This window comes from Rhinoderma darwinii, chromosome 10 (assembly GCF_050947455.1).
Source record: "Rhinoderma darwinii isolate aRhiDar2 chromosome 10, aRhiDar2.hap1, whole genome shotgun sequence".
Classification (NCBI taxonomy): domain Eukaryota; kingdom Metazoa; phylum Chordata; class Amphibia; order Anura; family Rhinodermatidae; genus Rhinoderma; species Rhinoderma darwinii.
The window spans coordinates 41,794,516-41,806,546 of NC_134696.1; the positions used below are offsets into that span (position 1 = coordinate 41,794,516).

General features: G+C 39.4%; 1 protein-coding gene across 1 annotated transcript in view; it reads right to left on the reverse strand.

Moving 5' to 3' along the window:
- Nucleotides 1–290: 290 nt before the first annotated feature.
- Nucleotides 291–12,031, reverse strand: part of POU2AF2 (POU class 2 homeobox associating factor 2) — a 53,911-nt gene continuing 42,170 nt past the window's right edge. The window contains exons 3-5 of the mRNA XM_075838793.1: nt 11,124–11,166; nt 7,096–7,394; nt 291–712 (exon numbers count right to left, since the gene is read on the reverse strand). Coding sequence (XP_075694908.1) covers nt 314–712; nt 7,096–7,394; nt 11,124–11,166 — 741 coding nt within the window. The 3' untranslated portion in view covers nt 291–313. The remainder of the gene's footprint in view (nt 713–7,095; nt 7,395–11,123; nt 11,167–12,031) is intronic.

Below are 12,031 nucleotides of genomic sequence, written 5' to 3' on the forward strand. Positions count from 1 at the left end.
TGTAAAATGGTCCAGTGATCAGCCGACAAACAAGCAAACATTTATTTTTCCGCTGATCCCATCTTCTATGAAGCAATAAATATGATTGTTGTCGAAGCATATCTCCCCGTGCAGACAGGGGATGTGCTGCCGACATTGTTGCCAAATGTATGGGACAAACAATCTCGTTTGTCCCCATATAGTCCATGTAAATGAAGCTAAACGAGCACCAGTCGACTTGCTATATGGTCGATCATCACTCATTTACCGTATAAAGACACTTAGAAATAAAATAGTTACAAAACATTACATGAAGGAATAAGTAATACAGTTTTTAGTAATTCCTTCTAAGTTCATATGGTCCCCATACTGTATTCGCATCGTCCTTTGGCCAAGAATTGTCTGGCAGAGAATTTGTCTCAGTGGAGTCCTCTGGGGAAAGATGATGAACCATCTTGGGGGTAAGTTCATTGGACACTGTCATAAATGGTGAGAATGTATATGAAGAAGTGGTTGGAAAGTTGGTGGAGTAATGCACATCATCAAGAGAGTGCAGTGAGTAAGACTGTGTTCCTTGTGTTGACGAAGAGCCTCTACTTGCACTTCGATAGTGAACAGCTCCATTTTCGGAGGGCAGGCAATTTGTAGATGATGATACAGTTTGTGAGGCGTCTGTGCACAATACATCCAGCTGGGTCATGGTGTCAGGAACAGCTTGCTCCCAGGACTCTCTCTAAGGAAACAAAAATATATTTGTACAGTAATGAAAACATCCAAAAAAGTTTGATCTATTTGGGTAAAGTGTCTTAAGTTGCAGATAAAATTATGTACAAACCATGTGGCGGTAGAAATATGATTTCCCGAATCATTGAACATGCTAAGGTTATGTTCACACGGCAGCGTCCAATATGGCTGAAATTACGGAGCTGTTTTCAGGCAAAAACAGCTCCTGAATTTCAGACGTAATTGCTGGTACTTGCTTTTTTCGCGGTATCAATTATGGACGTAATGGGAGCTGTTTTTCAATGGAGTCAATGAAAAACAGCTCCAATTACGTCTTAAGAAGTGGCATGCACTTCTTTGACGCGGGCGTCTTTTTGCGCGCCGTCTTTTGACAGCAGCGCGTAAAAAAATAGCCCGTGTGCACAGAACATCGTAACCCCATTGATTTCAATGGGCAGATGTTTGCCGGCGGTTTGGAGCCGTATTTTCAGACGTAATTCGAGGCGTAAAACGCCCGAATTACGTCCGTAAATAGGGCTTGTGATCATACCCTAATACTTAAATCAATATATTATATGCCAAAGTATAACATTTAAATGTGGTCTGGCTATTGGTAACGTAATATTTACCACAGGTCAGTGCTTATGTTAATGTTACATATGGACAGGGTCATATACTCAAATCAAACACATGATCATGGGTAGATTACAACATTTACAATATAATTTAATTGCAACATATTATAGGACTTCTAGATGTAGGCAGATATCAGCAGTATAACCAACATCAAGATCAAACGACATACATGTGTCCCAACTTCAGGGGGGCGCCAGCAGTTAATATCCCTGGTCCAAGGGATAAAACGAATCCAAAGAAGAGAAGGAAACCGCAGCACTCCAGTAGAAAAAGTTTCCTTTAATTCACCAAAACATCAACTGCAACATTTCAACCCTATCAGGGTCTTTATCATGCTCGGTTACCTTCTTTTCTTTGGTTGCTTTTCTAGATGTAGGCACCACTAAATGGTTATGGACCATATTTTACTCCTCCTGAAAGACCTGTTCTTAGCTTTAGATATTGCTGAATGCTTGCTACAGAATCTTCTCACAGATCTATAGCCATCTTGGATTGTCTCGTACCCGTCTGGTCGAATGTTCTCTTGGACATTTCTTTTCTATCTAGGCTCCTCGATTCAGCTAACTTGATAACTTTTTCAGTTTCCAATATCAATTTTATACTGACACTGTTCAAAACTATCAATGTATTTATGATTTTTCTGAATTGTCTCAGGTCCTTACTATACTTGAAATCCTCTTGCTTCCTCAAATTAGATTGGATAAAACAGAAATCATCAGATGTTCGCCATTCCAACCCGCTCTCATAAACTATAAGGCTATGTTCGCACACTCATGTAAAAACGGCTGTAAAATACGGAGCTGTTTTCAAGGCAAAACAGCCTCTGATTTTCAGCCGTTTTTAAAGCATCAAACGATTTCTTATGCTTTTTTTTGGAGCCGTTTTTGGAGCTGTTTTTCTATTGACACAATGACAAACAGCTCCAAAAACGTCTCAAGAAGTGACATGTTACTTTTTTTACGGGGCGTTTTTTACGTGTTGTTTTTTCAAATGGCCGCACATAAAAAGGCAGATGTATGTAGGCGTTTAGCTTCCATTTTTCATGGGTTTTTGAAGGCATTTATGACATGTGAACATACCCTTACAGTTTGTAACTTAACATGACCACTGATGGGACCGATCTGACGCTCTCTTTTTAACCTCTAACCACATCCCTAGACCTTCCACATTCCACTCCTTTCTTACTTAAAGAGAACCTTTCACCTGCCCAAAAAAACTGCAGCTGACATCTAAGTTAGATTGCAGGCGCGTCACAGATTGTGACGCTTTTTATTTTTTTCTTCTAGCCCCCACCGTTGCTGAGATATTGGTGCCGTTAGTTTTTTTGCCCGAAATGCAAATAAGGCCTTTGACTGTCAAGTGGGCGGGTAACGCCTGTTACTTGATAAGGGGTGACCACCCACTTGACAGTCAAAGGCCTCATTTGCATATCGGACACCAGAACTAATGGCCCGATATCTCAGCAACTTCCCCTTTACTCTTCTTCCCACAATGCCAGATACCAGGTCAAACTCAATGTCCACTTTGCAATGACCTTCTCCTCTGCTCTTATCAACTTTTTATACTCTCATGTTCAGGACCTCTCCCATGTGTCTCTCCCTTCTACAGTCAATATTCTCCTATAAACCTAGTCCAGCTCTTAAAACTCACCTTTTAGACAAGCATATGATCTATCAAAAATCTTATTATCTTTAAATGCGTTCCTGGCAGTAGCACCAACACCGCCTAAAAAGGGGTATACTGTCACCCACTATCAGCATAGTTTATACCTCTCTCCAATCACTCTTTTTGCTTTGTCTCTTTCCCACATTTCTCTTTAGATTGTAAGTCTGTATGGTCAGAGTCCTACCAAATCTTTTTACTGTTATTGTATGTTTAAAACATGTTTTTCTATGACAATTATATTTAGAGTTGTATTATGCTTTTAATCTTGTTTTGTAGCCCATTGTATAGGGTCATGATGGTATTATATTATTATTATAAAAAAAAACACCATCTGGGCCCCTTGTTAGACAGAACTTTTGTTACCAGTAGGGGACAATCAATGATCAAATTACGTGTATAAATGTCGAATGAATAATATACATGTTAATGTATTTCAGGAGTTACTTTTAAATCACTATCTCTTATTAGAAATTATAACTTTGAAATGAGTGAATTCCATTTTTAGTTCCTTGTTGGTGATCTGATGACATGACTGTGCATGCAGTATACAGGATGGTTTGCATAAAGTGATAAATACATTGCCGAAACTGATAACCCATATAAGCTACTGAGTAATATTCACCATATGAATGAGATGAAAACAATACATCCAGTGTACGGAGTAAGGGAGACATAATTTAAGACGTAATTCCTTATCTGTAAATTTGCATATCTACGTTTTAGCCTCCACATTAATTATTATGGAATATAATTAACAAGGCCTGATGCTTAGGCTTCGTTCACATCTGTGTCAGGGCTCCGTTTCGACGTTCCGTCTGAGCTTTCCATCGGAACGGAGCCCTGGCTAACACAAACTGAACCGTTTCCATCACTATTGATTTCAATGGTGATGGATCTGGTGTCAATGGTTTCCATTTGTCTTAGTTGTGCAGGGGTACTGTCGGGTTCAATGGAGATGGAAACCTCTGGTTTCCGTTTGTGTCAGTCAGGGCTCCGTTCCAACGGAAAGCTCCAACGGAACGTCAGAACGGAGCCCTGACGCAGATGTGAACGAAGCCTAAGACAGACACGACACATAGACAGACAGGAATCTCAGCTGTTCTACCGTTCCTTACAGTTTCAAGCGGTTCTGTATATTAAAATATAGGAATTATTTTATATGATCTTATAAAAGTTCTGTTAATGGTCATATTACATACATATTCTACCTTATTAAATTGAAACTCTGGGACAATATTTCACAATTAGCAAAAGGGAGCTACTATGGTCATGCAACATACCAGGGTCATTAATTCCTGCCCTCTAGTTTACCAAATACAAGTTTCCATGGTGCTCTGTACACTATAGGTCCTTGACATCACAGACAATAACAACTACTGCTGCATTTTACTGGGCTGTTGCCAAAATGATGCCCCCTTATCTGACATCCCTTCCTACTCTGCAGCTATTGACTGAAGCTGCACCTCACAGACTTCCTGCTCTGTCCGCCCCCTACTTTCCTACTTTCACTCTGCACATAATACTGGTAATACTAAAAGCTCTCCTCTTCATTTTAGCAGTTTCCCATTGCATTTGGATAAATTGTCAGTAATATTAGCTAAAAGGTACTTCTAAGTATTACCCGTATTATATGCAAAGTAAATGTATGTCTTGACCTCAGGATGGTGGGGTGTTATTGTACTGTAATATGGCTGTGGATGCAGGCATTACTTTACAAGTGCAGCACTGTCTTTATATGTGAGACATCTTGATTATCTTGTGGAATATTTTATTCATATCAATCAAATACAAAATAAAACATTAATCTACAGCTCCTTAAGGGTATTTAAATACAGGGATAGAGTAGGGAAATTGATCTTTGCCTTTGGTAATAAAAAAATCTAGCTACGTCTCATTAACTATTATCATACATTGCAGGAGAATCGGTTAAACTAGATAGACCTGTTTTTTCAATCTCACTAGCAACTACTACTACTACTACTAATACTACTACTACTACTACTACTACTACTACTACTACTACTACTACTACTACTACTATCACAGTTATTAAATGTAGGATTTTTCCTCACAGAACTCATAGCACTCTTAAAATTCTGCAGTTATTTTTTAATTGTTACTAACCTTTTAGGTGACTTTTCCGAATAAGCTGTCATATGTGTGTAGATGAGGAATAACTATACTTCTAGCCATTATATGACAGTTTTCCCCTTTGCAGGCTCCACCTCTAATTCTGTTTTCTCACAGCTAGTGGGTGGAGCCTAATGGCTATCATGTCTTCTATACACTACACACAGAGAAGAGGAGAATGCTGCTCTCTTATTTCTATCTAACATATATACATACAGTATATATACATACAGTATATATATATATATATATATATATATATATATATATATATATAAAGATGCATGTAGATTATACAGCGGTAATCAGCAGTGTAGCCGCACTGGCGGGACATATAACACTTACCAGCAGCCTGTGTTTCCTCTTTGCCCCCCTTCCCTTTCCATAGATTTCAATAGGCAGTGTCTGTGTCTTTCTCTCTGCTCCCTCCGTCTCCTCTCCTCCTCTCTTCTCCCCTTTCTATATAATTTTATGGGCCGCGTGTCTGTGTCTCTTTCTCCCTGCTCCCTCCTCCTGCTCCCCCATCCCCTCTCCATAGACTTCTATTAGCAGGCAGTGAAGAGACACAACCCCCTACTTCTTGCAGTCCGTCTCCTCTGATCTGTAACTAGAGATGGATTTTGCTTAACAACCAGGGGTGGACAGCAGATTACAGAAAGGGAGACACCTAGTGACAGTAACTCCGCATATAATTTGCATGGATCAAACAACACAATTTTAACAGTAAGTAAATGACAAAGCTGATCTATATTAAGTATATTATTAGATAAGAATACGTTTTTTGAAAAGTTAGTGTCCATTTAAAGGGAAGTTCTACCATCACAACCATTTTTTTTAATGTTCCAAAGCATCTAAAATGCTAAAACGCAACTTTGCCAATTGTATTAATTTATAATTAATTGATTAATTAGTGTACAGCTCCTATGCTGATCCTGCAGTCACAATTCCTCCCATATGTCCCCTACTTCTTACTAAAATACATTTTGTAGGTAAGCAAGAAGTTTGGTACAGTTGAATGGCAATATGACTGCAGGATCAGACTACATAGAGGTTTTTTTAGAGACTCATAGTTCTACATAGCAACTGTAGACACATAATGATAGGAGATTTTCAGACTATCATTCTTCATTTTAGATGCATTAGAACAATTTAAAATAATTAGTTGCAAAGGTAGACCTTCTCTTTAAAGAGGCTCTGTCACCAGATTTTGCAACCCCTATCTGCTATTGCAGCAGATAGGCGCTGCAATGTAGATTACAGTAACGTTTTTATTTTTAAAAAACGAGCATTTTTGGCCAAGTTATGACCATTTTTGTAGTTATGCAAATGAGGCTTGCAAAAGTCCAAGTGGGTGTGTTTAAAAGTAAAAGTCCAAGTGGGCGTGTATTATGTGCGTACATCGGGGCGTTTTTAATACTTTTACTAGCTGGGCGTTCTGATGAGAAGTATCATCCACTTCTCTTCAGAACGCCCAGCTTCTGCCAGATCACGCTGTGACGTCACTCACAGGTCCTGCATCGTGTCAGACGAGCGAGGACACATCGGCACCAGAGGCTACAGTTGATTCTGCAGCAGCATCGGCGTTAGCAGGTAAGACAGAGCCTCTTTAAGTAAGATTCAATCAGGCACTGAGTAAAATGAAATTATTTAAAAACACCTAACCCAAAAACATCTATCTCTCAACAAGGGGTCCATAAGGCCTGCAGAAAGTAAGCGCAGAACTGATTATTTTCTTATTTTATTACATTGTGTTATATGTAAAATAATTGTAATTTGTGACCAGCATGTGTATACTGGAGGATTATATTATAATTTATACAATCCACTATATTTCAGTATATAGGAGTGGGAATTAAAATATATACAAAATAACTTCTGCCCATAGTCATCCCAGGCACAAATATATAGCTACCCTTATAAAGTAATATTTAATTATAATGATGACTATTTGTAATTTCTTACCAATAAATAATGTGATGGGTCTCCAGAGAAATGAGGTAAGAGAGGTGGCAGCGATGAGGCGCTGAACAGTGAGCTACCGGCAGATGTTATTGATGAGCTCCTGTAGTCACCTATAGTATCCGAGAAATAGGGATCCAGCAATGGTGGGTAACTCTGTATGGATGCTGGCTCGCATCCTATTGATTTTGACCCCAGGGATGAAGGGTAGATATCAGTTGAGTATTGCTTTGCAGCATGGAACTCGGATTCAGGAAGGAAAGATCTTCTGACTCCATAATATCCAGATAATACAGGAGAACCTTGTAAAAAATACCACCGGTTAAAATATACAGTCGTTTCAGCCCACACAAGATCAGAAAAAAATCATATTACAATTAGAAGTTTAGGGCTGTTCTTTTGCAACTTTTTACAATATTATAGGGCACCTATGAGAAAGTTCCTTATTCTATCTATTTGATATGCCTGCATGGCATTAAGCTTAGTATTCATCCTATAGAACCTTGTCCAACTTTTGGACTAACAGTCATCATTCAAGAGCCAAATTCTTTTATAATATGCTGCCTCAAAGATTTGCAGCTGTCTAGAGAAAAACGTTCTAAGTTACAAAATTAAAAGGGTTGTCCGTTTTCAGCAAATAAATGTTATTCTTTGTTTAACAAAAAGTTATATGATTTTCCAACATAATTGCTGTATAAATTTTTTGCCATTTGCAAGATCTCTGCTTGCAGTAATTCAATAGGAACCTTCATTGTTTACTCCCAGAGGATGAAAATCTGTCCCGGTCATGTGATGGACACACCGGTGTATGCCTCGTAAGGGCATGACCAGATGTGGCGGAATTGCTCTGGAATTCTGCTGCGGACAGTCCGCAGCGGAAATCCGCAGCGTACACGTTTCTCAATTTGCCTTCCACAGCTTTTTAGTAGTGTTCGTTTACACGTTGCGGACAATTCCGCTGCGGAGCATAGGCTGCGGTGCGGAATTTGGTGTCCGCAGCATACAATGGTTGTTGCGGACGTGTCGCGGACTTGTTGCGGACTGATTGCGGAATTTCTCCATTGACTTCAATGGAGAGTCAAAATTCCACAATGAAGTCCGCAGATGTTATGTAGATGTTATGTGTGCTGCGGAGCGTATTGGTTTTAATAACATGATAGTTCTTCATTCTGGCTGGACCTATGTATTTCTAGGTCTACAGCCAGACTGAGGAAGTCAATGGGGCTCCCGTAATTACGGATGACTACGTGTGTGTGCACCCATAATTACGGGTGACTACGTGTGTGCACCCGTAATTACGGGAGCGTTGCTAGGCGACGTCAGTAAATAGTCACTGTCCAGGGTGCTGAAAGAGTTAAGCGATCGGCAGTAACTGTTTTAGCACCCTGGACAGTGACTTCCGATCACAATATACAGCAACCTGTAAAAAAAATAGAAGTTCCTACTTACAAAGAACTCCCTGCTTCTTCCTCCAGTCCGGCCTCCCGGGATGACGTTTCAGTCCAAGCGACGGCTGCAGCCAATCACAGGCCAATCACAGTCTGCAGCGGTCACATGGACTGCCACGTCATCCAGGGAGGTCGGGCTGGATGGCGAAAGAGGGACGCGTCACCAAGACAACGGCCGGGTAAGTATGAATTTCTTTTTACTTTTACTAGGGAAAGGGCTGTCCCTTCTCTCCTGCACTGATAGAGAGAAGGGAAGCCCTCTTCCCCTCAGTACGCAATGGATAGTCCGCATCAATTTAATGCCCATTTTAAACAAAGCCGCAACAGAATCTGCAACGCAGATTCTGTGCGGCATTGATGCGGACAGTGGCAGAAGAACTCCGCCACGTCTGGGCATGCCCTTATAAGATATTGTTCTGATTCTTGGACTGTAACGAGCCACGCACCTGTATATCCATCACATGACCGGGACAGATTTTTATCTTATGGAAGTAAATAATAAAGGTTCCTAATAAATGACTGCAAGCAGAGATGTTGAAAACCATGGGGATTTAATACAGAAAATATATTGGAAAATAGTATAACGTTTCATTATGCAAAGACTAATCTTAATTTGTAGAAAGCTGGCAACCCCTTTGATTGTTACATCTATGATACTAAAACAATTGTCAAGGGACATTGGATACAAAATTTGGATGACTTGTTAATCGTTTTTGAGTAATCTTAATCTGTGAAATAATTTTGCAATAATTAACCGTGAGGCACATGAAGCATAATGGTAATTCATTGGGCAAATTCTCTATGGATCTATATACTGCCATTCCATTATTTATACATTAATTTTTTCAAGCATAAACACATTGAAAAATTTAGCATTCGGGCGGAATGACAAATTTATGAAGACCCTGTGCCCCTTAATTCAAATTAATACAAATGTATCAGACAAAGTGGAGTTTTGTTCACATTGGCATTTTTCTTGTCGGGCTTTGGTAAGAGTACCATAGACTGCAGCGCCATTCTTGCCATCAAAAATACTAGAACCGTGATAGACCCAATTAACCCCTTCCCGTCGTAAACAACTTTCAGGTTTTAATTTTAGTTTTTTCCTCTCCACATTCCAAAAGCCATAACTTTTTTATTTTTCCGTCGATATAGTCCTATGATTTTTGCGGGATGAGTTGTAGTTTTTTGTAGCACCATTTATTATGCCATATAATGTACTAAGAAACAGGAGGAAAATTATTTGTGGGGTAGAAAATGAAAAAAACAGCGGTTCCTCCATTGTTTTTTTGCGCTTCGTTTTTACGGAATTCACTGTGCAATTAAAACGACATTACTTTATTCTGTGGGTCAATACGATTACGGCGATACCAAATATATATTGTTTTTTCTATATTTTACTACTTTTACAAGTAAAAAACTAAGTGTAAAAAATGTATTTCTGTCGCCAAATTCTGAGAGCCATAACTTTTTTATTTTTCCGTCGATTAAGTGGTACGAGGGCTTATTTTCTGCGACATAAGCTGTAGTTTTTAATGATATCATTTTGGGGTACATGCAAGGTTTTGATGACTTTTGATTACATTTTTTGCGGGAGACATGGTGACTAAAAAATAGCGATTCTGGCGTTTACAATTTGTTTTTTTTTTTACGGCGTTCACAGTGCAGGTTAAATAATGATATATTGTAATAGTTCAGACTTTTACAGATGCGGCGATACCAATTATGTTTATTTCTTTCTTTTTTTACTATGCTCTAGAGGGAAAATGGGAAAAGGTTACATAAAAAAACACTTCATTTTACTAATTTTTACCTTTTTTATTAGTCCCCCAAGGGAACTTCAACCAGCAATAGTTAGATCGCTTGCACTGTATACTGCAATACTAATGTATTGCAGTATATCGTGATTCTGACAGACATCTATTAAACCCAGAGGCAGGGCTTAGTAGGAGCACAAAGATGGCGGACCTGGGGGCCTTCATTAGGCCCCCAGGCAGCCATAGCAACCATCGCCACCCCACGATTGCATTGCCGGGGCCGCGATGAGCTGCTAGAGGGGGTCCCCTCCATCTTTCTAACGATTTAAATGCCGCAGTTGCTATTGACCGTGGCATTTAACGGTTTAAACGAGCGGGATCGAGCTCCAGCGCGATCCTGTTCGTTACTGTGAGGTGCCGGCTGTAGCATACAGCCGACACCTGCATCGTATGGAGCCCGTGAGCCCGTTCCATACTTTCCCTACCCGGCTATGACGTATGGATACATCAAATGTCGGGAAGGCGTTAAAAGTCAATGGGATCTGTCAGGATAAGTTGGGATCTGTTTGAAAAACGATTTATTATAACTGTCATGGCTCCGTTGTAAACAGAAGGGGTAACACTTAGTAAGAATTATGATTCTTTCAAGGATTCCTGTTAATTTAATAATAAACTTTAAAAATACTTTGTAAATAAAATTCTCTGTTCTAAAAGTGCAAAAGATTGTAGTCATAGAAATGAATTTAAATAAAGAACATTTCAAGGCTTGATTTTTACCAGAGACTAGACATATTGTGATTTATATTATCTTGAATAAAATACTTACTTGACATTTGGACAAATGGGGTCTGGGAAACATTGGTACCGCCCTGTAAACGAAAGACATGTTTAAAACTTTTCCTTCCAACAGCAATCCAAGTAAAACAAAATTCTGAAACATGCAATATATCAGCTCATTTCTGAATTCCAAAGCACAAAAATATGTAACATAGCCCCAACGTTCTCAACATGCAGCTAAAATGAAAAACTATAGCCAAATTATTAGGTTTTTTAACATCAAAGTCCTCCTCCAATACCTTGAAGAACAAGGATGTATAACCTATGGACTGTAAATGAACACTTACAATATTATTTCTCTATCTGTGTTGTATATGATGTATACAGTATATGCAGTTAGGAATCTCCTTTATTAACACCACAATAAAACAACACACTGTTTTATATCCCATGTTATATGAATAGTACCTATTGGAAAACTCCAGTTACTTTTTCCATTTTATATGAATTAACTTGTTAAGGACCACACACCATAAATGTACTGGGCTTTAAACTTGCACCATTGGAAATGTATGCTGCAGGTTCAGGCTGGGTTTCCACGTAACGTAAAACTATTTGGTGCGGATTTCTGTGACAGATTTACCAGCGTTTTTCTAGAGATTCTGCTGCAGATTTTCTGTTGCAGAAAATCTGCAGCGTATCCTTCACTTTGCTTGTGGCGCTATCTACAGGGGGGGGGGGGGTGATGCTATCTATAGTGTGTGTGTGTGTGTGTGTGTGTGTGTGTGAGATGCTATCTACAGGGGAGGTGTGATGCTATCTACAGGGGTGTATGTGATGCTATCTACAGGGGTGGTGTGTGTGATGCTATCTACAGGGGTGTGTGATGCTATCTACAGGGGTGTGTGTGATGTTATCTACAGGGGGGGGGTGTGATGCTATCTACAGGGGGGGTGT